This window comes from Kogia breviceps, chromosome 10 (genome assembly GCF_026419965.1).
Source record: "Kogia breviceps isolate mKogBre1 chromosome 10, mKogBre1 haplotype 1, whole genome shotgun sequence".
In the NCBI taxonomy this organism is placed as follows: Eukaryota; Metazoa; Chordata; class Mammalia; order Artiodactyla; family Physeteridae; genus Kogia; species Kogia breviceps.
Window position 1 is genome coordinate 17,631,484 of NC_081319.1, and position 25,447 is coordinate 17,656,930.

Here is a 25,447-nt window from a genome sequence, read left to right on the forward strand (position 1 = left end):
CCTGCTATGATTGTGTTACTTTCGATTTCTCCTTTTATAGCTGTTAGTATTTCCCTTGTATTTTGAGGTGCTCCTATGTTGGGTGTATATATATAGTTAACGACTGTTGTATCTTCTTTTTGGATTGATCCCGTGATCACTGTGTCGTGTCCTTCTTTGTCTCTTGTAACGGTCTTTAAAATAAAGACCATTTTGTCTGATACGAGTATTGCTACTCCAGCTTTCTTTGGATTTCCATTTGCATGGAATACCTTTTAGCATCCCCTCACTTTCAGTCCGTACATGTGCCTAGATCTGAAGTGGGTCTCTTGTAGATAGCATATATACAGGTCTTGTTTTTATATCCATTCAGTGAGCCTGTGTCTTTTGGTTGGAGCATTTAATCCATTTAAGTTTAAAGTATTTATCGATACATATGTTCCTATTGCCATTTTGTTAACTGTTTTGGATTTGTTTTTGTGGGTCTTTTTTCTTCCCTTCCTCTTTTGTTCTCGTGTGATTGGATGACTAACGTTAGTGTTGTGTTTGGATTCCTTTGTCTTTTGTGTGTGTGTATCTATTGTAGATTTTCAGTTTGCGATTTCCATGAGGTTTTGATACAGCAGTGTGTGTGTATGTATGTATGTGTATATATATATATATATATATATATATATATATATATATATATACATATATATACAGGATTGCTTTACATTGCTGGTCTTTGAATTTCAAATGCATTTTCAATCTCCTGCATTTGTGCTCTCCTCTTCTCAGCATTGCTGGTTTTGATATCATATTTGTGTGTGTATGATTTCCTACCTCTACTGTATGTTTGCCTTTAATGAAGAGCTTTTCTATTCATAATTTTCTTATTTCTAGTTGTGGCCTTTTCTTTTCTACCGAGAGAAGTTGCTTTAGCATTTGTTGCAAAGCTGGTCTGGTGGTGCTGAATTCTCTTAGCTTTTGCTTGTCTGTAAAGCTTTTGATTTCTCCATCAAATCTGAATGAGAGCCTTGATGGGTAGAGTATTCTTGGTTGTCGGGTCTTCCCTTTCGTCAATTTAAATATATTGTGCCACTCCTTTCTGGCCTGCAGAATTTCTGCTGAGAAATCAGCTGCTAAGCTTATGGGAATCCCCTTGTGTGTTGTTGCTTTTCCATTGTTGCTTTTAGTATCTTTTTCTATGTCTTTAATTTTTGTCAGTTTGATTGCTGTGTGTCTCCGTGTGTTTCCTTCCTGGGTTTATGCTGCCTGGGATTCTATGCACTTCCTGGACTTGGGTGACTATTTCCTTTCCCATTTTAGGGAAGTTTTCAGCTACTAATGCTTCCAGTATTTCCTCAGGTCCTTTCTCTCTCTCTCCTCCTTCCGGGACCCCTGTAAAGTGAATGTTGGTGTGTTCAGTGTTGTCCCAGAGGTCTCTGAGACTGTCTTCATTTCTTTTCATTTTTTTTCTTTCTTCTATTCCATGGCAGTGATTTCCATCATTCTGTCTTCCAGTTCACCTATCTGTTCTTCTGCATCAGTTATTCTGCTATTTGTTCCTTCTAGTGTATTTTTCATTTCAGTTACTGTATTGTTCATCTCGGTTTGTTTGTTCTTTAGTTCTTCAAGGTCTTTGTTAAACATGTCTTGCATCTTCTTGATCTGTGCCTCCATTCTTTTTCTGATATCTTGGATCATCTGTACTATCATTACTCTAAATTCTTCTTTGGGTAGATTGCTTATCTCCACTTCACTTCGTTGTTCTTCGGGGGGTTTATCTTGTTCCTTCATATGGGACATATTCCTCTGCCATCTCATTTTGTCTAACTTTCTATGATTGCGGTTTCCATTCCAGACTTCAGGGTTGTAGTTTTTCTTGCTTCTGCTGTAAGCCCCCTGGAGGAGGAGGCTGTCTGAGAGGCTTGTGCAGGCTTCCCAGTGGGAGGCAGTGGTTCCTGCCCACTGGTGGGTGGAACTGGGTCTTGTCCTTGGGGTGAGTGGGGCCATGCCAAGGGGCGTGCCTAGAGGGCTGTAGGCTCAAGAAGACTTTATGCAGGCTGTCTGCTGAGGGGTGGAGCTGTGTTCCTGCCCTGCTGGTTGTTTAGCCTGAGGCATCCCAGCACTGGAGCCTGCAGGCTGTTGGGTGGGGCCAGGACTTGCTAAGAACATGGCAGCCTCCAGGAGGGCTCATGGCAACGAGTACTCCTCAGAAGTGCTGCCGCCAGTGTCTTTGTACCCTCAATGAGCCACAGCCAATGCCCATCTCTGCAGGAGACCCTCCAATACTAGCAGGTAGGTCTTGCCCAGAGTCTTATGAAGTCACTGCTTTTTTCCCTGGCTCCCAGTATGCACAGGACCCTGTGTGTGCCCTCCAAGAGTGGAGTTTCTGTCCTACTGTCCTGTGGAATTCCTGCAATCAAACCCTGCTGGCCTTCAAAGCCAGACTCTCTGAGGGCTCCTTCCTCTTCTAACCAGACCCCCTGGCTGAGGAGCCTGACGTAGGACTCAGAATTTTCACTCCTGTGGGAGAACTTCTGTGGTGTAATTATGTTCCAGCTTGTGAGTCGCCCCCCCCCACCGCCCCCCCAGTGGGTATGGGATTTGATTTTATGGCAGTTCCACCCCCTCCTACCATCTTGTTGTGGCTTCTTTGTCTTTGGATGTAGTATATCTTTCTGTGGTAGCTTCCAGGGGTTTTTTCGTCCATGGTTGTTGAGCAGTTAGTTGTGATTCGGATGTCTTCGTAAGAAGCGGTGAGCTCACATCCTTCTACTCCACTGTCTTGTCTCTGTCCTCGTGTGGCTTGTGACACTTTTCCAACTTCTCTTTAGAGTTCCCAAGAAGATCCAGATAACACAAGGAAATATTATAGCCCATGCTATCTTAACATCATTGTCAAGTACATACCTAGAGTAAACCCCAGAATAATACCCTGTGCTTTGTTTGTTTGTTTTATAAATTTATTTATTTACTTTTGGCTGCGTTGGGTCTTTGTTGCTGCACACGGGCTTTCTCTAGTTGCCGTGCACAGAGGCTACTCTTCATTGCGGTGCGTGGGCTTCTCATTGCGGTGGCTTCTCGTTGTGGAGCACGGGCTCTAGGAGTGTGGGCTTCAGTGGTTGTGGCTCAGAGTGCAGGCTCTAGAGTGCAGGCTCAGTCGTTGTGGCGCACGGGCTTAGTTGCTCCGCGGCATGTGGGATCTTCCCAGACCTGGGCTTGAACCCGTGTCCTCTGCATTGGCAGGCGGATTCTTAACCACTGTGCCACCAGGGAAGTTCCCCTGTGCTTTATTATTACTGACAGTGTGCTTTACCAGCATCTGTTTACCCAGTACCACACATCCTTTTTAGAACCAGACCATTATTTCCAAGTTAGAAAGAGGCTCCTAGAGGACTGCCCTTAAAGTAGAATTGCGCTCCCCTTCTTGAGTGTGGTTTAAAGGATCAAGTGCTCAAGTTGTGCTTCGCAGCCAGCTGGAATTGGGGTGGGGCGTGGGGCTTGAACATCCTCAGGCGAGCGTTTCAGATTGGAGTTGGTTCCTCCCATGCACTGCCCTGACACACAGCATATGCCTCAGGCCGCAGCCAGGCCTGGGCTTCTCCTCCACAGCAAGGATGCAAATTGGCCTTTGCCGTTTTTAACTCAAGTCCATCCCAAGTGAGAATGTGAGTGTCCCCATGACAGCCTGTCCTGGGAAAATTTGCAGTGGGATTTAAAGGCTCAGTGCAGTGCTGGGCTGTGTATCCTTCTGCTATAATGAGGAAGCGTTGTTTTCAGAGTATCAGTGACCTGGTATAAACAGACCTGGTAATCAGAACCTCTTCTCTACCAGGCAAAAATGTCATGTTTCACCAACATGTGTTGTATGTAACATAAGTCCAAACGGCATTTATGGGGAACCTATGACTAATTTTCAAACCACATATGGCACTAATGGCAGCAGATAAAAAGGGTTTAAGTAAGGAAGAGCGTAAGATACTGTTCTTGATTAATTATCAGTGATTCAGGTGAAAATACTTTACAGCAACAAATGTTTTAGGATATCTTCCATGCCAGCCTGCTGTTCTGTTCTAAGAAAGTTGCCTCTTGTTATAGCAGTTCTTCAAATTTCTGTCACTCAAAATATTGACACGAAATAGAGTAGGAATGCTTTTCAAGGTAGGTTTTGATCAAAATCATACTGATTGTAGATAGCAGACTGCACACATTTGGGGGACTAGGCCAAACGCATGAAATCTTTTTTTACGCGTCAGACCTTCACCTGTCACATTCCTTATGAGTCTTCCTTTTTCCTACTTGGATACTCCTAGTACGTCATGCTGGTTTTTTCCCGGGACATCAGCTCCAGACCTTTCACTTTCCCAAGTTTTTAAATGGAGCCCTCAATTCTACATGTGTATTACAGAGTCATGCTTCTCAGACTCTCGGCGGTGAAAGACCGGGGGGACCAGGTTAGCCGGTTGGTTTAATTTTTCCCATGTCACTGACCAGTACGTGATTCTACCATGAGTGACTCCGTAGCTCACCCCTTGCCACTTCAGCTCAATAGTACCTGACGCAGTCTTGAACGCCGTGGTCAGTGAGACAAGTCTGCTAATCCTATCCTTGGCTATCTTGACAGTGTCTAAGTGCTATAAAATTTCTAAACACTGCCCTCATTTTCTGCACCTACCTCGCCGTGACCTTGAGGCAAACTTTGAGTCATAGTAGAATGAAGCCCAGTGGAGCTCTGGGATCTTTTGACCTTTCTTAAGAGCTGTTCACCTTGGTGGCCGATCATTCATTGCAAACTATAACCTGTATTCTCATTTTTATTCTGGGAAAAGTCATATCACAATGTTTATCATCTTTCTAAGTTTTCTTCTTACAGCCTCTCCAGTTACCCTTCTCTCTGCTTTGGTTGCACGTGAACTTGTTCCAGAACCAGCTGGCTTCCCCCTTGAAGCCAGGGCTCTGTGGCAGCAGTGGGGCTGCAGTGGTGCATCTGGAGCCAAACGAGTAATCAGGAAATTCCACGGATTTACACTGCCTCTTAGGAAGCGCTGAAACGGAGAAGGTCTTCCCTTTTGCCTGTACCCAGATGAAGTGTAACCCGAGACAGAGACTTGGGCATGCGTTTGAAACATGAGGATGATGTGGGCCTAGTATATTTGCGGTATGCAAATGGGTGATTCCAAAGTACCTGGAAAGAACGTGCCCTCGTGGTTAAACTCGTGCTACCTCTTAGATAGCTTAGTCTTTTTCTCAAAGCACGAGAAAAGAAATTTCCATCCAACTCAACTAAATTATCAGAAATTAATGGGACTTCATTTAAGGGAAACGTGCCAGGTTGCTAAAGCTATAATGAGGAAGTCATTGAATTCATTAACATGTCAGTATTCAGAAAATAAAATTATCTTATTGGGGGGCATGAGAGATACACGCACTCGGCTGCAAACAACGGCTGTGACTTCAGGCAAGAAGCTGCCTGCACGTATTGTACTGCGGTTTTCTGTGCACTGTCTCTGGGCCAGTCACTGTGCTGAGAGCTCGGCAGTCTCGTCTCAGTGACTCTTCACCCTGTCCAAGTGGCAGGGTGACATGCGCTAGTGAGGAAGCAGGCTTAGATATAGGAACAAGCCCGTGAAAGCCCGTGATGAAAGCTGCTAGAAAGAGCTAGAGTGGGAATCTGCACACAAGCCTGCCTGTCTTCCGAGCCTCAGCTCTTCAGCACCACACTGTGCTCTACACATCAGCCGGAAAGCCTGCTGAAAATATCGAGCAGATCATGGCAGTCTTCACTTTAAACGTTTCCCAAGGCTTCCCGTGATGCTGAAATCAAATCCGAGCTCCCCGACTCTGGCCCGTTGGCCCCACTGCCTGGCTATGCTCAGCCCGCCTCTGTCTTCCTGGGCCCTCCTGGCCCCAGGGCCTTTGCACCTCCTGTTCTTCTGTCTCGAAAGTATCCATGGTATTGGGCACCCAGGGGAGGGTTCCGTAAGTATCTGCTATGTAACTGTGTTGAGCTTTGACCACAAAAACAACTGTGCCCTCACCAAGAAGAGCCAGGAGAGAGGAGGTATTTCCAGAGACGGACCCCATCTCAGAGCTCCTGCTGGTTGGCAGGCAGCTGACAGTAAACACCAGACCGGGGCCTCTGCCTGAGAACTTATCATCAGGCAGCCCTTGGCCCTTCGTGCTGCCGCGTCTCGTGTGGGTGATTGGCAGGATGGGTGGAAAGGGAGACTTGGCCCGTGAACGCTTTCAGAGAACCATGCCACTTCCTCCAAGGGTCCAAGAATTTTCAAAGTTCTGACTTCATTCCGAAGCGCAGGTTAATTGGCAAATACAGTGGCGTTCCCTGGGCCCTTGTGTCTCGCGTTTGGGCTCGCTTTGCTTTTGTCTTACTTAATTTGCTGTAATAGCGGCGGAAACGAATTTCTTGACTGTAAATATCACAGCTGTTGGGGAAAGCATTAATTGCACGCTATCACGTTACCCTCCTTCCTTGGATCAATTTATGTGTGGTCTGTTTGCAAGTTCTGTTACCGTGCCTATTAACAGAACACAACGGGAAGTAATCTCACGAAACACATTGGAGACATTTGTACTGAAATGGCTGGATGCTTTGGGGTTTGGAAATATTCTTGTTTGTGGCAGATGTTGAAAGAATGCTTTTTAAAAGCCCCACCCCAGAAGTCTTGACGCTGAGTGAAATATGGGTAATTTTTCTTTGGGGGGGATCAATAACTATTTTCAAAATGACTTGATGTTGACTGAAAGGTCAGAAATGCCCTGGGCATTGATCCCATGCCCGTAATCACCTTTTTGTTTAGTAAGTTAACCGCTCTGCCCACGTCCAATGCAAAGAAATCCAGTTCATCATTTAAACAAAATGTTTTTTTAAAGCATTCGACGTCCTCCCAGCCCTCAGTGCCTGCCGGGGTCTCACAGGGAATGCCCTTTCTTTGTCTAGGAAGTGGATCTCTACAGAATGAACAGCCAGGACAAGCTGGGCCTCACAGTATGCTACCGGACGGACGATGAAGATGACATTGGAATTTATATAAGCGAGGTATCGGTGCTGATTTTTTATAACTATCATAGCAAGAGCAAGAGAGTTGGTGTTTTGTGTTTTGTTTTGGGGTTTTTTTTGCCTTTTATGTGTTAACCCACCTTAACTCTGGCTCACTGAGATGTCTTCGGAAAGACGCAGACAGATTTCTTTGTCCCCTTTATCACGCTCCATGGAGTTCCATCTTTACATAGGGGTTAAGTTCTGATGTCGGCACAGCAGACAAAACTACCCTTCAGAAGCCTGCAAATCGCCCGTAAAATGGAGCCGTTTACATGGCTTTGTGTGTTCAACCCCGAGGGAAGAGCAGATTCACATTTCCCTTCTCGTGTTCATTGAATGGGATGGGGGAGGGCATCCCTTACACTTTTTAAAGTATTTCTGTGTCTGTTTCTCTTTTTTCTTTTCTTTTGGTGCAGTGTGTATAGTTGAATTCACGTAAGTTCGGTGCAACTTCCAAGTACATAGACGGAAGCTATCTTGATCTTCCCAGAGAAGACAATGCAAAGCAACTGATTTCAGGACGGATACCTTTACCACGCACTGCCCTCTTTGCAAGCACAGAAACCCCCTTTTGTCAGGAAATGAAATCCATCCCCTTGGGATGAGTCGAGGGATGTGTCTGCTAGGCTTAATAATTATCCCTTTGGGTACACTTCACCCACCAAGCTTCAGTTGGCCCATCATTAGGGCATTTCGGGGCTGTCTCTCCCAAACTCAATCCCACTTGTCTCAATTATATTTCATTTTTAAAGTTACTTTCCAAAATTTAATATACACATTTGGTAAGATAATTAAGCTCTGGCTGCTGGCCCACATGATGACGGGTCCCCTTGAACCTGTTCGGCAGCACACTTTTGATTTTCATTCCTGTGCATGGAACGGGAGTCAGCTGCGCCTCTCCACCCCCTCAGGTCACCAGGGTTGCCGTGCAAGGATCCCGGAACACAGCCTGGAAAGGGCTTGGAAACAGATCAGTCCCTGTCCGTCTCCCTCTACATGACCCTAAGTCTTGTTTATTTCGGTGCAAAACGAAAACAGAGGGGCGAGCACGACTGTGTGTTAGAGGCAGACTTTGGAAAGGGCTGCTGTTTATTTTCGTGCGTGTTTCAGTTCCCCACTCAGGGCTGAGGTGTCTGCTGTGTGTTTCAGATCGACCCGAACAGCATCGCGGCCAAGGATGGGCGCATCCGGGAAGGAGACCGCATCATCCAGGTAGGTCAGCTTCCTCTGTTGATCACTAAAGAGCAGAGTGGTTCTCCTAAGAGCTTTGGGGTGGACACGCAGGAGTTAACAAACAGGGGGTCGCAAATATCAGGTGTGTGGTGAGGCCAGAGAAGGTAATGGCTGAAGTACAAGCTATGGAAAATACCTGGCAACGGGGTGTGGTGAAGCGTGAGACAAACTGCAGAGAGGACGCATGCCCCACCTCAAGCCGAAAGCTGCCCCGGCGCTTCACAGCACCTGAGCCAGCTCCTCTCCTTGCCTTTCCCTTCCCTTTGGGTACTAGTGGGCCAAATCAGGCCCACGGTTCTTGTGAAGCAAAATCATGCTCCTTTGAGCTTTCTCTGAAGGATTAATTTTGGACCGAACATTTCCAGTTTGAGCTGTCTTTTAAACTCCATGACTCAGCATTTGACTAGTCTACGCCACAGCTTTTAAGAGTACTTTCTTTATCTGTAAAGGATACCTGTTGCTCTTTGGAGTCAAGATGAGGCCAGTCTTTTTTTTTTTCCCTTTCATTGTGTTAATTTAAGCTTTAATTATTTTTTTAACCAGTAACAGTTTTTATTGAAGTACAGTTGATTTACAATGTTGTGTTAGTTACAGCTGTACAGTAAAGTGACTCGGTTATACAGGTGTATACATTCTATTCTTTTCCATTACGGTTTAATCACAGGAGATTGGCTATAGTTCCCTGGGCCACACACAGTGTAGGACCTTGTTGTTTATCCATTCTCTACATAGACCAGCTTGCCTCTGCTAATCCCAGACTCCCAATCCAACCCCCTCCCACCCTCGTCCCCCTTGGCAACCACCAGTCTGTCCTCTGTGTCCGTGAGTCTGTTTCTGCTTCATAAATAGGTTTATTTGTGTCATATTGTAGGTTCCACGTATGGGCGCTATCTTATGATAGTTGTCTTTCTCTTTTTGCCTTCCTTCACTTAGTATGATAATCTCTAGTTGCATCCACGTTGCTGGAAAAGGCATTGTCTCATTCGTTCTTTTTGATGGCTGAGTAATATTCCATTGTCTGTACGTACCACACCTTCTTTATCCATGCTTCTGTCGATGGATGTTTAGGTTGCTTCCATGTCTTGGCTGTTGTAGCAAACAGTGCTACAGTGAACGCTGGGGTGCGTTGTGTCTTTTGGAGTTAATTATAGTTTTGTCTGGATATATGCCCAGGAGGGGCACTGCTGGATCATATGGTAATTCTATTACCGTCTTTTTTAATCTCACAGAAATTGAGAGGCTTTGGTTCATGGGTAGAAGACTTAGCTTCTATCTCTGCTCATTCCTGTCTTCTCATTTCGAATCCACTGTGTTTATACCGATCACTGCCTACCTCGCTGCGAGTAATTTTCATTTCCTTTTTCCACTGCTTATTCTTAACACTTGCCCTGACTTCAGCCCAGACTGGCATTCCTGACGGGGCTGAGCCCTCAGGAGTCACGGCCTTTTCAGTGGCTCTAGTTTTCCACCAGCATCTGCCATCGGCCACAGAAGCACTGAGCTCCTTATCTGGCCCTCCCTGCCTCCCGGACAACCCCACATCCCCTCGTTGACCAAGATCCATCACCCCCTTTGCTGCCCGTTCCTTCACTGGCATAGAGAGTCGGAGGGCAGGCTCCCCCTTCCAGCTCAGTGGGACCACTGCCGTGTACCCTGCAGCTGAGACCTCCAGACCAGCAGAGCTCGAAGGTGCCAGGACAGGAAGGCCAATCCTGCCGGAGAGTGATCAGGTGTGATGGTGAGAGACTCCCTCCCGCTTGCCCTTCTGTCCCACCTTAAAACGTTAAAGTGTGAAGGCTGGGAACAGAGAACACTCTGCCTAATTCCAGCACATTCACGTACAACCCCCACCGCTGCTTTTTTCTCCGATATTATCTGAAAGTTAGCTGTAGTCATGCTTTAGTATATTCCATTTAGACTCCTGCCTGAGTATATTTAATTATGTGTCATTAAATTGCTTAGCTGTTTTCCCTCTCCACAACGCTGTGGTTTTTCTCAGGGCTGCCTTTTGGAGTCCCAGCTACTTCTGTTCACGTAGCCTCCTCCTGTGCACTACCCCCGTGGAGGCTGTCGTGTAGACCGGAGACACTGCATCAGTCGGAGCAGGGCCTTTCCTTCTGCAAACCAGCGTATTCTTTTCAAGCTGCCTGGAAGTTTTCTGGTCCAGCTGTGAGTGGGTGACAGACGCAGGCCTGCAACGGTGCCGAATGACTCTGCACAACTTCGTCAGGCTACTTGTCCACCCCTCCACCTTTTTCTTTTTAGATTAACGGGATAGAGGTACAGAACCGTGAAGAGGCCGTGGCTCTTCTAACCAGTGAAGACAACAAGAACTTTTCCTTGCTAATTGCAAGGCCCGAACTCCAGGTGAGTCAGCTTCCGGCACGTGAAGCGGGGTCTGTAGTTCTAAAATCAGTACCAGAGTCCCTGGCCCTGCAGAACACTGCCCACGTATCGAATCTGAACTTGAAGGTACTCCGTACCCCGGAAAGGTAATCTGCGTCGCTCGGACTTCCAATCTGTTTCTCGTTTTGACCTTTTAAGGAACGTGCTGACATCCGCGCCTGGCATTTACACAGCGGGCCCTTGCACGTTCGTTAACGCAGGGAGGCTAAGGAAGGAAAAGAGGAGGGAACATAGGGCATGGACAGCACAGCCAGGGTCATGCCCGTCAACATGTTTGACCTCCCAGGACCTGCCCAGTATCTGTGTGGGTCTCATTTACAACTGCAGAGTGTCAAGGGACGTACAGCATGACGTACATAGTTAATACACTTCAGGTGTTCTCATCACCAAAAACAGAGTAACTGTGAGACATGTTAGTTACGTGACCGGTAATTATTTCACCACGTATATGCACATCAAATCATCGTGAGGTACATCTGGCACGTAGTACAGTTTTTACTGTAAAAAAAAAAAAAAAAAAAAAAGGAAAGAAACTTTGGTCAGCAGACTCTTCCTTAAAGGGCCAAAGAAGAAGTACGATTGGCTTTGAGACCTGTATATATGGTCTCTGGTGCAGCTGCTGGCCTCTGCCGTTGCCGTGCAGAAGCAGCCACAGACCAGACGTAACCCAAGGGGCTTGGCTGTGTTCCAGTTACACTGTTTGGAAACAAACACATATAGGCCGCAGATTTGGCCCACGGGTGGTAGACGTCAGACCCCTGATAAAAGTGATAGGCTTGGGCTTCCCTGGTGGCTCAGTGGTTGAGAATCCGCCTGCCGATGCAGGAAACACGGGTTCGTGCCCTGGTCCGGGAAGATCCCACATGCCGCGGAGCAACTAAGCCCGTGAGCCATGGCCGCTGAGCCTGTGCGTCCGGAGCCTGTGCTCCGCAACGCGAGAGGCCACAACAGTGAGAGGCCCGCGTACCGCAAAAAAAAAAAAAAAAAAAAAAAAGTGATAGGCCTTGCCCAAGACTAACTCTTTTCGTACTGTAAGCGCCTTCTCTTTGGGGCCTGCTAAATAAACGTGTGTGTGGGCTGTCAGGCAGAGGAGCAGGCAGGGCTAGGGCTCCGGGACGCCGCCCCTCTACTCAGTGGCCTCCTTCACCGAAAGGAGCTAACCTGGGGGAGAGCGCTTCACCCTCCAACAGTAAAACAGCAGACCACAGCCCCGTTCCCCCAGACGTGTAGGGTGGGGGAGTTGTCGGTCGTAGAGCAAAAAAGCAACAGGCAGCCTGCATTTCGATGATTCCTGGAGGGGGCCCCAGAAGTAGAAGTATTTCGCCCCAAGGTTACCGTCCTTTCTTAATAAATAAATAAATGAAGTGAAAGCGAAAGGCGCCTCAGCTGAAGCATGTGTGGGCGGCTGCCTCTCCGCAGCTGGACGAGGGTTGGATGGACGACGACAGAAACGACTTTCTGGACGACCTGCACATGGACATGCTGGAGGTGCAGCACCACCAGGCCATGCAGTTCACCGCGGGCGTGCTGCAGCAGGTACCGCCCCCGCCAGCCCCTGCGCCCTCCCGGCAGCGCGGAAACCCGACCCCCGCACCTGCCTCGGGAGGCCGCAGACCCCGAGCAGCCCAGCTGCCGCCGGGAAGACGGCCCGGAAACTGACTCCCGAGCTAAGTGCTTTTCCGTTCGCCCGAGTGAAAGGCAAGCCCATAGTGTTTCCCTGAGCACGAGAGTGCTATGTGGCTTATAAAAGCAAAAGCAGTCATGCCCGGGTGCACCCCTGACCTTCTGATACGCGTGTCGAAACCACACCCCCTGTGCCGGCATTACTGTGTTGCTAGATCACAGAACGAAAAAGCCATGTTTTCAAAAGCAAAGCAACTCCCTCTGTTTAACCTGAGCTGCTTGGCACCCTTTCCGTGCGGTCTATGCCACCACCATTGTCAGAGATACCCAGAGTCCCCACCTACCTACTAATCGAGGGCCTTAGGAGCTAAAAGGACGTCGTCTGTGCCTCCCGCTTCCCGGGCGTGCACAGGGCTCCTCGAATGGCTGGAACCATTCGTTCGGCGAGGTAAGGTGACCACCGTGCTCCTTTCCCAGGGACGGAAACTGAGGCCGCGAGGGAGGTTAAGTGGCTCCCCCAGGTCAGGCTGACCGGGTAGTTAAGCCGTAGCCGATTCCCAGGCCCTCCACCTACAGCAAGAGTCACACCTGGGAACCGCACCCCGGCGTCCCTCACTGTGCCCGTGTGTTCTTGTTTTCTGTCGCGTAGAAGAAGCACGAGGAAGACGGGGGAACCACAGACACGGCCACCATCCTGTCCAACCAGCACGAGAAGGACAGCGGCGTGGGCCGGACGGACGAGAGCACGCGCAACGACGAGAGCTCAGAGCAGGAGAACAACGGCGACGACGCCCCCGCGGCCTCCCCGCCGCTGGCCGGGCAGCGGAAGCTCACGTGCAGCCAGGACACCCTGGGCAGCGGCGACCTGCCCTTCAGCAACGAGTCCTTCATCTCGGCCGACTGCGCCGACGCCGACTACCTGGGCATCCCGGTGGACGAGTGCGAGCGCTTCCGCGAGCTGCTGGAGCTCAAGTGCCAGGTGAAGAGTGCCAGCCCCTACGGCCTGTACTACCCGGGCAGCCCCCTGGACGCCAGCAAGAGCGACCCGGAGAGCGTGGACAAGGAGCTGGAGCTGCTGAACGAGGAGCTGCGCAGCATCGAGCTGGAGTGCCTCAGCATCGTGCGCGCGCACAAGATGCAGCAGCTCAAGGAGCAGTACCGCGAGCCCTGGATGCTGCACAACAGCGGCTTCCGCAACTACAACACCAGCGTCGACGTGCGCAGGCGCGAGCTCTCGGACATCACCGAGCTCCCCGAGAAGTCCGACAAAGACAGCTCGAGCGCCTACAACACCGGCGAGAGCTGCCGGAGCACCCCGCTCACCTTGGAGATGTCCCCCGACAACTCCCTGAGGCGAGCGGCCGAGGGCGTCGGCGGTGCCGGCGGCGAAGGCGCCGCCGGCACCACCGAGGCGTACGGGCCGTCCCCAAGGAATCTGCTCTCCATCACGGAAGATCCCGAAGTGGGCTCCCCGGACTACAGCCCTTCCCCTGAAGAGCTGGACCCCAGCCAGGCCCTGGAGGGCAAGGAGAGGAAACCCAGCGACGGCAGCGGGAGCCCCACCCCCAGCCCGAAGCTGGGCGGCGGCTCCTACCTGTCGCCCTTCCCGCACTCCCCCTACAAACACGCGCACATCCCGGCGCACGCGCAGCACTACCAGAGCTACATGCAGCTGATCCAGCAGAAGTCGGCCGTGGAGTACGCGCAAAGCCAGATGAGCCTGGTGAGCATGTGCAAGGACCTGAACTCTGCCAACCAGTCGGAGCCGAGAATGGAGTGGAAAGTGAAGATCCGGAGCGACGGGACGCGCTACATCACCAAGCGGCCGGTGCGGGATCGCCTGCTGCGGGAGCGCGCGCTCAAGATCCGCGAGGAGCGCAGCGGCATGACCACGGACGACGACGCGGTGAGCGAGCTGAAGATGGGGCGGTACTGGAGCAAGGAGGAGAGGAAGCAGCACGTGGTGAAGGCCAAGGAGCAGAGGCGGCGGCGCGAGTTCATGATGCAGAGCCGGCTCGACTGCCTGAAGGAGCAGCAAGGGGCCGACGACAGGAAGGAGATGAACATCCTGGAACTCAGCCACAAAAAGATGATGAAGAAGAGGAACAAAAAGATATTTGATAACTGGATGACGATCCAAGAACTCTTAACCCACGGCACGAAATCTCCAGACGGCACTAGAGTATACAATTCGTTCCTATCGGTGACTACTGTATAATTTTCACTTCTGCGTTATGTACATAAGAGAGAACGCTACCGTTGAGGTAGCCATTCCTGCCTCGTTCAATGCGGCAAGCTTTTGTATATAAGATAAATAGCGTCATCATGTTTATAGTCGAAATCAGCGAGCCCTACCCACTCACTCTGGGTGTCTTCGCCCTATTTTAAGCGGAGAACAACCACCCTTAACTGTCTTGGAAGGCAACATTAACAAAACACTGAGCTTTTTTTCAAATAGCAATGGTACTTTTTATACTCATTACCTTTTACATGGAGTTTTTAAATTTCAAAAAGATCTTTTACTAAGCATACCTTCACAGAATAATTTGTTTGTTTACACACTATATTCATATACGAAAGTTAAACACACGTGTCTTTTTGCCTGCCGACAACTCAGATACGACTGCCAGTTACGTATTTTTAATGGAACCCTACTTTATAATATGTGAGTGACCGTTTAACATTATTATTTAGGTCAACGCTTCGGCTCCAAAAACCACCAAACTCGGTGGTTCACGAGGTATATACTACACATAACCAAACCAGCAGTGTGTGTGTGTTTGTTTAAAGTTCCCAAGAGAGTGTAAAGGTTTTTAACAGAAGGCAAACTAAAACGCAGCTTCGTGGAAGTTTAAAGCATGTTTGCAGATACTGCAACCCGTTGGAGGACTTTGCATGTACAGGAAAGTTGTGGATGGAGACGGTTTGTGGAATTTTAAGTGCTCACTGTAGTAAACATTTGCTTCGTAGATTCAAAGGGACAGACTTTTACGAGCAAATGCAGAGAACCATGGTTAGTTATAAACAGTAAGTAAAATGAAGTTAAAATAAATTATTATTTTCTATTTGATATGTTTTGAAGTGATTCCTCATTTTGCAGTGGTGCCTATAAAATAAAAGCCCTTTGCAGTGTGTGTGTGTGTGTTTTTTTTTTTTTTCCCCCTTTGTTGTATTACCTCCTGCCTCGGAAGAATTTGAGTGTTTCAGATCATCCCCTACCTTCATTCTGCCCGGAATCCAAAGACAGGTCTGTTTGTGAGGAAAACAGAAAGAAAGAACAAAAAAGCAATCAAACTCACCGTTTACTCTAGCACTGGAATGACTGACTGTCTGTCCTGCAGAAAGCCTCACCTTGGCCCACTGTGCTATAAACTGGAATCACTGAGCAAGTTTATCAATCAAAGCTCGTGTTCACAACGCAGCCCCTCTGGTTTACTGCCGCCGTTGTTACTGCCTGTGAGTAAGACCTAACCTCTCTGAGTAGCTAGGCCCAACTTTCCATTTCTAAGATGCATCTGCAAAAGCCACAATATTTTCGTAGAAGAGCAAGGGTCACCAAAGTGGGTGGGCTTCAAAACCGGTATCTTTCACACCGCAACAACCCACAGGGTCCCGAATTCGCTACGAATTGTTCCCCGATTATAGTGTTCACACGAATTTCAGCTATAACGTCTACTAAAAAGACATACGTACATACATACACAGATGAACGAGTGAATGGGATTACAAAGGGTATCATTTTCATCTGCCATGGCGCCAGACATCTGGTTTTCTCACTGAAATTTGGATTGAAGTGGCCACGTGTTTAGGTACCCGAGCCTTAGATTCCTCCCCCACACCCTGTTCGAACCCATATTCCTGCCTTGTGGCCAAAATCTTAAAGACTAGTCATTAGTCATTAGTAGTCATACTTCCATGAGAACTAACTTAAGGTAGATACGACACCGATATATTTATTCCTCACTAGTAAGATATCTGTTCGTTACCTCTCCCAGACCCGGCATCGCGAAGATAATTACGCCTGCGCCCTTAGTGTGGTTTGCAAAAGGTGGACTGTTAGCACCAGGGTTTTCCAAGACTCTCCAAGTTCATCTTCCAACAGAATTGGATCCTTGACTCCCAGGAGCAGCGCCCCATCTCCAGCTCTCTTAACCTCACACCCTTTTTCTTGCTAGTTAATGTGTCACCGAGAGCCAACACCAGTCAGATGAATTAGAAATGGCGGCCAGACGTTACACAGGTTGGGTATAAGACTAAGTGCGTGGGGTTCTCGGGAGAAACAGCCTTCCTGCCTTGTGTGTTCTCATTAAAGGCCAGAGGGGTGTACGTGGCCACAAGAGCAAAGAGCTCCCACCTAAACAGTCATGTGCCATCAGACTGAAGTTGAGGGGTTTCTAATCAGGGCTCCCTGGGTGCCTCTGGATTTAGGGGTCAGCCTGTGCCCCGTGTGAAAAAGTGGAGGGAAATAAAAAGTAACATACATTCTAATCCCAATTCCGGACCCTTCAATTCCAACTTATTTTTTCAATCACTTTTTCATACGGATACACTTGGTCCTAATTTGCACTGTCACACGAGGTTTCCCAAACCACATTCGGCAAATCGACTCCGAAAAGGAGTCGGAAGAGAACTGAGAAATCATTTGATCAATGATCGATGAGCAGGAGACTCAAGGAGGCAAATGTGGCTGCTTAACGAACAAACCGGGATTTGGATTCAGAACCCAACACCCGTTCCCATAGCCCTTATGGCCACTCCCACGGGAGAAAGGTCGCTGTCAAGTGCACAGTTAACTTGAACGTATTCGGTCCTGCGCCCTCAACCAAAATATAAACACAGCTCACCAGTGGGTGCCCTGGAGCGAACATCAGCCAGGAGACGTGAACCTGCCATCGTTCAGCGAGTCTGAGCCCCCAAGTGCCTCCGAGCACAGGCATTATCCAAGCTGCTGGGAGAGCTGAGGGACTTTCCTGGTTACCGGTGACAAGAGACGACGTACAACTTCTGACCTCCCAGATGTGAAACCGTAGTTCCCGCGTAAACAGAATGTCCCCTGTAGCCAACAGGGATTTCTACCACCACAGCGGCTTACACTGTTTCATTTCCTTGGCCCATTTAAGAATGTGATGGAAGCTATGGATCCTCCCCACAGGAAAATATACGTATAATACACAACACAAATAAATTCGCATATAATTTTGCAGGCTTTATGTGCCCCCAACGTCCATTCACGGACCTCTTCTGAAGGTACAAAAATCTCAAGTTTACACCAACCGAATCTGATAGCTCTATATTTTTCGCACTATTTTTCGGTGCATTTTATGGCACTCTTGGATTTCAATGACCACTTTAAATATCAAGGAGTACATTTCCCCCCATTAGACCCATATTACGGCGATTAACATTCAACAAACCACTGATACCTGTACTCTTCCAGTCGTGCTAACGGTCGTTTCTCCCACGATTGAACAGATGTCCGAACTACGATGAGGAAAGAGTCCCGAGGCTCCGTAACAGCCACTCCACTGGATGGATGACAACTTTATTCCTAAAATACAAAGGGAAAGAAATGAAAATTTATTGATCATCCAGTGCTACACTTTCCAGTACAGCAGCCACTGGCCACAGCTGGCTATTAAATACTTAAAGTGTGGTCAGTCTAAATTGAACTCTTCTGAGAAAATGGATTTCAAAGTCTTAGTGCTCCAAAAAAGAGATGACGTAAAATATTTCCAGAATTCTATGCATGTTGAAATGTTAATACTTTGCATATCTTGGATTAAATAAAATATACTTCATTTCACCATTTTTACTTTTCAGTGTCGCTACTAGAAACATTTAAATCCCAGACGTGACTCCCACTTTATTTCTGTTGCATAGCACCAATACAGAGACCATCCGGCACGGGTGTGCAAAACACGGGACCTCACGACCTCACCAAATCCATAGGGCAGTTCTGCCAGGCAAATGGCCTTATCACCAGTTCACGTTCGGACTAAGAACCTTGTCCAGACGAGCGTAGAGATGTGATTTGAATTTGCATCCGCCTGATGCCAAACCCTTTACCTTTCCCAACTCTGCTTCTCAAGCAGTGACTCTTAAGTCCGTTTGGGTTATGCTACTGTTTGTATCCTAGTCGTGATTACGATAAAAGAAACTGCTTCAAAGTGACCTGCATTTCACTCAGTTCCCTTCTGCGTTTTAAATGACAACATATCCTAACACTCCTGGCAAAAGTTTAGGACAACGTATAAAAATCTAGGAACTGGGGCCACTAATTAAGCTTTTCATCTTTTAAATGAAAACAGGAGACTCCAAAAACAAGAACCGCAGATGTGGCGAGGTAGGACTATACATTCCCTAGGGAATACGAGTCGGCGAACTCATTAGGATCGTAAACTAAAGTATGAAAATTAACCAAATAATTATCTAGTTGTAGCCTTAGCGGTAGGTTACAGGTTACTTGTTAGCAAGATTGCCCAGAACCAAGGAAGCAAACACAATTCTGCCAGAAGCAGCTGCAACTCCCACTTTTATTTCTGTTTCCCAGTTGCTTTAAGCACACTAGGATTTCTGTGGAGCATCAACTAATTAAAAAGAAACCATTAAAACGGAGATGAGATGCACGAATTCTCATGGCAACCGCTGTACTCTTCAATTTTGATTAAATGTGAATTCCCGAAAGCAGCTAGAAAACAAAGTGTGGTTCTTTGGGTTTCATTCAGATGGATTTTTCTGCCTACATGATCCATTTTCCTTTAGCTTCGAGTTTCAACTAATCCTAAAAGGGCACGGTCCGTGGGGGCATGTGCTTTGCCTAAAACGAATGTGGTTTTGCCTTTCAATGGCGGAACGCTGACCTCATGCACTCAGCATCTTTTTAAAATGAAAAATGAGGAATTAACGATCCTTACTTGAATTGGGGCTACTGCAAACTTAAACTTGCTTACCAATGCAGTGATTCTTGTCAAAAGCCCAGTGAAACTCCCTAGACGTCCGAGTCTCTCGAAAACACATTAGGATTACGTTGACTCGTGCGTTCATTCCTCCTCCTCAGCTGCCAGCCCAGACGTTATGGGTTTGATTTAGCAGTTTTAGCTCTGAAGAATCATGATCACCTCTGTGCTCTAGGCACTGTGTCAGAAGCCAGCATGGATTTGTTCAGCCAGGAGTTTTTCTGCCCACTGTGTTCCGGGCCATGAGTTCTCATGGAGCTTCAGTCTAGTGGGAAAGAAAATAACAATCCAGTCATCACACAAATCCTTTTAAAATGTCAACAAGGTTAGAGTGGGAGAGGGGACGACGGACAGGCGAGCTAGTGCCACGGATTTCAAGGAGGGTCTCTCCCAAGAGTCATGGTTGAGCTGAGACCCAGTGGATGAATGTGAGTTAACTAGGAAAAGACAGAAGTGATATTCCAGGCAACGCAAACAGCACGTGCAAAGGCCCTGAGGTGGGAGAGACATGGTTTATTTAAAACAAACCAAAAAGACAGCCAGTGTGGCTTGAGCTCGTAAAGCACTGGAAGAGAGGATGGTGTGTAGTAAGAGGGGGGAGACAGGAGAGAACCAAACACTTGACCATAAATCCCCATTCAATATGGCTAACACGGAGCACCTAATACGTGCTAGAAACCACGCTAAATGTTTTACACGTACTAACTTGCTTAACCTTAAATAGCCTGTGAGATGGGTGGGTTTATTATCCTTGTTCTGCAGATAAGAAAACAAAGAAGACTTAGGGAAGCAACTCACTCAAAGTGAAAGAGCTGTACAGGCCACGGGGCAAAGTGAGACCAGTTCTCTGTACCCACACTTCATCACTGGGCTGGGAAGTAGCATCTCCATGACAGGGGCTCATGGGTTTTCACTCTGGGAGAAGTTCATACCTAACTGACTGTGTCTTAGCTCAAGCTACCCTAACGAAACACCACAGGCTGAGTGGCTTAAACAACAGCAATTTATTTCTCACTTCCAGTCTGGAGGCTGGAAGTCTAAGGTCAGGGTGCCGGTATGGCTGGGTTGTGGTGACCCCTCTCTTTCTGGCTTGTAGATGGCTGTCTTCTTGCTAGGTCCTCACAGGGCAGAGAGAGAGAAAGCTCTGGTCTCTCTTCTTTCACAGACACTAAAGCCATCGTGGGGGCCCCACCCTCATGACCTCATCTAAAACTAATTAACTCTCCATGGCCCCACCTCCAAATACCATCACATTTGAGGGTTAGGGCTTCAACACAGGACTCTGGGGGCAAACAACATTTCCTCATTAAGAGTCCGGATAACCTGCCACCCTTTTCATCCTCTGCCTTTTTCCAGCTCAAGGATACATCTGTTTATAACCACGTTGCTTCCCATTTCTATGCCACGACAGGTGATGAGCTTAATACGCTTAGTCAATTCAGTTCTACGAAGTGCAAATTGGCTTCTGGCTAGAACACGTTTCTCCATCCAGGGCTCCATTTGCCATTACCCGTCACGCACACACAGATCAGGAGCTCAGACAAACAGTGAGTTTCCTCCTCCCTTCCTTTCCAGCTAAAGCTTTTCCCACCAGTTTTTACCACCATCCAGAGGAGAAGTACCTGATCTGATGACATGGTCTCATCACATGCATAACGAAGAAGGAAATTTCGTTTCAGGGCCACACAGCTTCTCTAAGTAGGCAGTCTCCTGAAACACTCTCCTGAATGGTCCCCTGCTGTAGAAACTAATGTCGATGACTCCCGTCAAAGAGGGAGGCTTTCCAACCCCTGCTGCCACCCAATCAGCTCTTCCTGCCTTCATAAATGCTCTCCAAAGTGCCGTAAGCAGAGGACACAAGGTCCCCAAGGCCCATCCACCTCCAGAAAGAGGTCTCTCGGTGCCAATGAACTGGGAGCATAGAGGGGCTGAATAAATCCCAATCACATATGATTTAAGCTTTTCCATTTTCTGAGAAGCAGGGTGTCTGAGGCAAGGAATGTTGACTTTGCAAATGCCTAACATTTACCCAGAATGAACAAACACAACCTGCCCATTTGGTTTTTGAGTTGAGTCTTAGGGACAAGGGGTATTGGGGGCTGATGGAAAAATGAGCTTCTAAGAACCCCCTTCAGTCTGACCTGAGCCCTGCTGCCAGTATGTATGGACTTTGTTTCCTTAAGTACAGCGGCATGCCCGCTTGCTGGATTCCAAGCCAACGTTGTAAGCGGTACTTCCGAGGGGAGACTTATACATGACCAGTTTTTAGCTGAGTTTTCAATCTTCTGGCTCTTGTTGACCCAGCCTTTCCAGGAAGGTGACCTGTTTCTATTTTCCACTCCATTAACCCTTTTGCTTTTCCCTCCTCCTTACCAGAATCACTTCTTTAATAGCTACCTGATGCACCATGATCTCATTTTCCTTATGAGCAACAAGCACAATTTATAAGCCAGGCTTGGAAGTCATTCCTTCATTTAGCATCAAGCGTAATTCCAAAAGAAGTATATACTCTGGTGTGTAGTTTTACATTTTGTAACAAGGCCAAATATGAACTGTGTTTCTTAAAACCCACGAGAGCTCAGTGAATCCTCACCCTATATAAAGCGAAAAGACCTGCAAGCATGAGAGATCCACTACCAGACTCAATGAGTATGTTCAAGGTCCACAGGGTAAGCCAGGACACCTGCCTCTCAAAGTAACGCCTTGGGAGATGTGAGCAGTCAAAACTGCGCAGCAATCAGCCGGGAACTCATAGTATATACCAAAATGCTTCGGTGTTATTTATTTTTTAACAAAGAGACACATGTCAAGTGCCAGAGAAAGCAGCAAATTTTGCATATAATTCAGGGGATTCACAGAAGCAAAGTATCAGTACTATCTTAAGCAAAGATGTGATCAATGTTGACTTGATCTCCTAGTCCAAAAAATACCTCAGGTCATCCTCACGAGCTCGGACTTGGCAGTGGATTCTACGATATGATACCAAATGCGTGAACAACAAAAGAAAAATAGACAAATTGGACTTTACCCAAACTTCAAACTTTGTACGCCCAAGGACATCATTAAGAAAGTGAAAAGACAGCCTACAGAATGGGGGGAAAGGATGTGCAAATCATCTATGTGATCAATGTTTACTCTCTATAATACATAAAGAACTCCAGTCATGTTGGATAGGGGCCCACCTTTATCCAACTCATCAACAAAGAGATAACCCAATTGAAAAACGGGCAATGGACTTCAAGTGACATTTCTCCACAGAAGACATACAGCTGACCAATGTGCACACGAAACGATGCTCAACGTCAGTAATCATCAGGGAAATGCAAATCAAAACCATGATGAGAAACCGCCTCACATCCACTCAGAGGGCTGCTATCACAAAACCAGAAAATAACAAGCGTTGGAAAGGAAGAGAGAAACTGGCACCCTTGTACATCGTTGGCGAAAATGTAAAAAGGCTAGAGCGGCTCTGGAATACAGTTTGGTGGTTTCTCAAAAATTAAATGTAGAATCACCGTATGATCCAGGAATTTCACTTCCTGGCTTAAACCCAAGAGAACTGAAAGCAGGGACTCGAAAAGATATTTGTGAACTAACGTTCCTGGTAGCATTATTCCCAACAGCCAAAAGATGGAAACAACATGAGTATGCAGGCCATGGCTATTCTCCCCAGAAAGAAACCACCGCCTCCGGACGCCGACCCCTGCAACGAGCCAGCGCCGCCCGGGCCGCTGCCCCCGGCGCCTCGCCGCGGCGCGCGTGTAGGCGTGGGCGGCGGCCATCGCGACCGGGACTCGGGCGTCGTTGGCGCCCGTCCTCGAGCCTCGCCACCGCCTCAGGGCCCGCTCCCGGGGCCACCGGGTGCCCTCCGTCGCTGGGCGCGGGCCGTGCCGCCTGGCGCCGTGGTGGGCCCCCGGCCACAGCAGGCCTCTCCTCCTCCTTGCGGGGGCCCGGCGGTCCCGGCGGCGGTGCCAGGGACGCGTTGGGGGCCACGGCCACGGGCGTGGGCGCGGCGGCCATGGTGGTGGGCGCGGGCGGCTCCTGCTCTGAGCCGGGTCACAGCAAGCGGCGGCGTCAAGCCCCTGGGGTTGGCGCGGTCGGCGGGGCCAGTCCTGAGCGGGAGGAGGTCGGCGCAGGTTACAACAGTGCGGATGAGTATGAAGCGGCCGCAGCGCGCATCGAGGCCACGGACCCCGCCGCCGTCGAGCAGCAGGAGCTCCGGTTTGAAAAGGCCCTGCGAGACAAGAAGGGCTTCATCATCAAGCAGATGAAGGAGGACGGCGCCTGTCTCTTCCGGGCTGTAGCTGACCAGGTGTACGGAGACCAGGACATGCGTGACGTTGTGCGAGAGGACTGCATGGACTATCTGATGAAGAATGCCGACTACTTCTCTAACTATGTCACGGAGGACTTTACCACCTACATCAACCGGAAGCGGAGAAACAACTGCCATGGCAACCAGGTTGAGATGCAGGCCATGGCAGAGATGTACAACCGGCCCGTGGAGGTGTACCAGTACAGCACGGAACCCATCAACACATTCCATGGGACCCAGCAAAATGAGGATGAACCCATCCGTGTCAGCTACCATCGCAATATCCACTACAATTCGGTGGTGGATCCTAACAAGGCCACCATTGGCGTGGGGCTGGGCCTGCCGTCATTCAAACCCGGGTTTGCAGAGCAGTCCCTGATGAAGAATGCCATAGAAACGTCGGAGGAGTCGTGGATTGAACAGCAGATGCTGGAAGACAAGAAGCGGGCCACAGACTGGGAGGCCACAGATGAGGCCATTGGGGGGCAGGTGGCTCGGGAGTCCTACCTGCAGTGGCTGAGGGATCAGGAGAAACGGGCTCGCCAAGTCCGAGGCCCCAGCCAGCCCCGGAACGACAGCGCCACGTGCAGCTCTGCCACAGCAGCGGCCTCCAGTGGTTCGGAGGAGTGGACCAGCCGGTCCCCAAGGCGGCGGAGTTCAGCCTCGTCCCCCGAGCGCCCTGAGCTGCAAGCCGAGCTGGGCGTCAAGCCCCCTTCCCCAGGCACTGTCTCAGCTCTTGCCAAACCTCCTTCACCCTGGGCACCAGGTACGAGCAGCCAGTTCTCGACAGGGGCCGACCGGCCTACTTCTCCCCTCGTGTCCCCCTACCCTGCTCTGGAGTGCCGGGCCCTCATTCAGCAGATGTCCCCCTCTGCCTTTGGCCTCAGCGACTGGGATGATGATGAGATCCTAGCGTCGGTGCTGGCAGTGTCCCAACAGGAATACCTAGACAGTATGAAGAGAAACCAAGGGCACAGAGACCCAGCCCCAGACAAGAGTTGATGGAGACGCGGAGACTGGAGGCCATCTCCCAACCCCCACCCTCCTGCCCTCTGGTGCCACCCCACCTTCTCTGGCTTTCCTCCCTCCCTCCCTTCCTTTCACTCCTCCCCACTTCCCTCTGGCTAGCCCGCCCCTGCGCACCCTCTCATCACTGCTTCCACCATCATCACCTGTCTCTTCGCCGGCTGACGTGTCCTGTGGCCCGCTGCACAGCACCACCCCTGCATCCCGCGGGGGACTCGGGCAAGGGTGCCGCAGGTAGGCGAGAGGCACACAGAGACAAACCAGCTGGCAGCCAGGCAGCCCCTGAGGAGAGACATGCAGACAGAGGCAAGTCTCCCTGGCCCCGATGCCTTCCAAGATCGGACACGTGTCACCCCACCACAAGTGATGGCGGGGAGGTGGGAAGAAGAAGTGGGAAAATCCCCTTCCCGGTACCCCAAGAATGTCTGAGCCTTCAGTGTTGGTCTTTTACTTTAGTAAAGTGTACTTTTATCTTATAAAACCAACCAATCAAAGAAAGAAAATGAGTATCCATCAAGAGCTAAACAAAATGTGGTATAAACATCCAGTAGAATATTATTCAGTTATTTTTTTTTAAAAAAAGCAATGAAGTTCTGATACACATCACAACATGGATGAACCCCTAAAACATTAGGTGAAACAAGCCAGACAAAAAGGGGCCGATATTGTATCATTCAAGTTATATAAAATATCTAGAACAGGCAAATTCATAGAGCCAGAAACTTCAGTGGTTACCAGGGGCTGGGGCGCGGAGGGATGCCGAATTACTGCTTGATGGGTACAGACTTTCTGCTTAGAGTGATGAAAAAGTTTTGGAAACAGGTAATGGTGAGCGTTGCACAACAGCGTGAACGTACTTAA

At 48.8% G+C, this 25,447-nt stretch overlaps 1 protein-coding gene and 1 pseudogene across 7 annotated transcripts in view; both read left to right on the forward strand.

Moving 5' to 3' along the window:
- PDZRN3 (PDZ domain containing ring finger 3) overlaps positions 1 to 15,359 on the forward strand; it is a 243,794-nt gene extending 228,435 nt beyond the window's left edge. For all 7 annotated transcript variants that reach the window (XM_059078057.2, XM_067043608.1, XM_067043612.1 and 4 more), the window contains 5 exons: positions 6,926 to 7,024; positions 8,177 to 8,239; positions 10,526 to 10,627; positions 12,086 to 12,202; positions 12,939 to 15,359. In XM_059078057.2, coding sequence (XP_058934040.1) covers positions 6,926 to 7,024; positions 8,177 to 8,239; positions 10,526 to 10,627; positions 12,086 to 12,202; positions 12,939 to 14,507 — 1,950 coding nt within the window. In that variant the 3' untranslated portion in view covers positions 14,508 to 15,359. The remainder of the gene's footprint in view (positions 1 to 6,925; positions 7,025 to 8,176; positions 8,240 to 10,525; positions 10,628 to 12,085; positions 12,203 to 12,938) is intronic.
- A 7,542-nt stretch (positions 15,360 to 22,901) lies between these two features.
- LOC131764611 (OTU domain-containing protein 5 pseudogene) lies at positions 22,902 to 24,562 on the forward strand (annotated as a pseudogene).
- Positions 24,563 to 25,447: the final 885 nt, after the last annotated feature.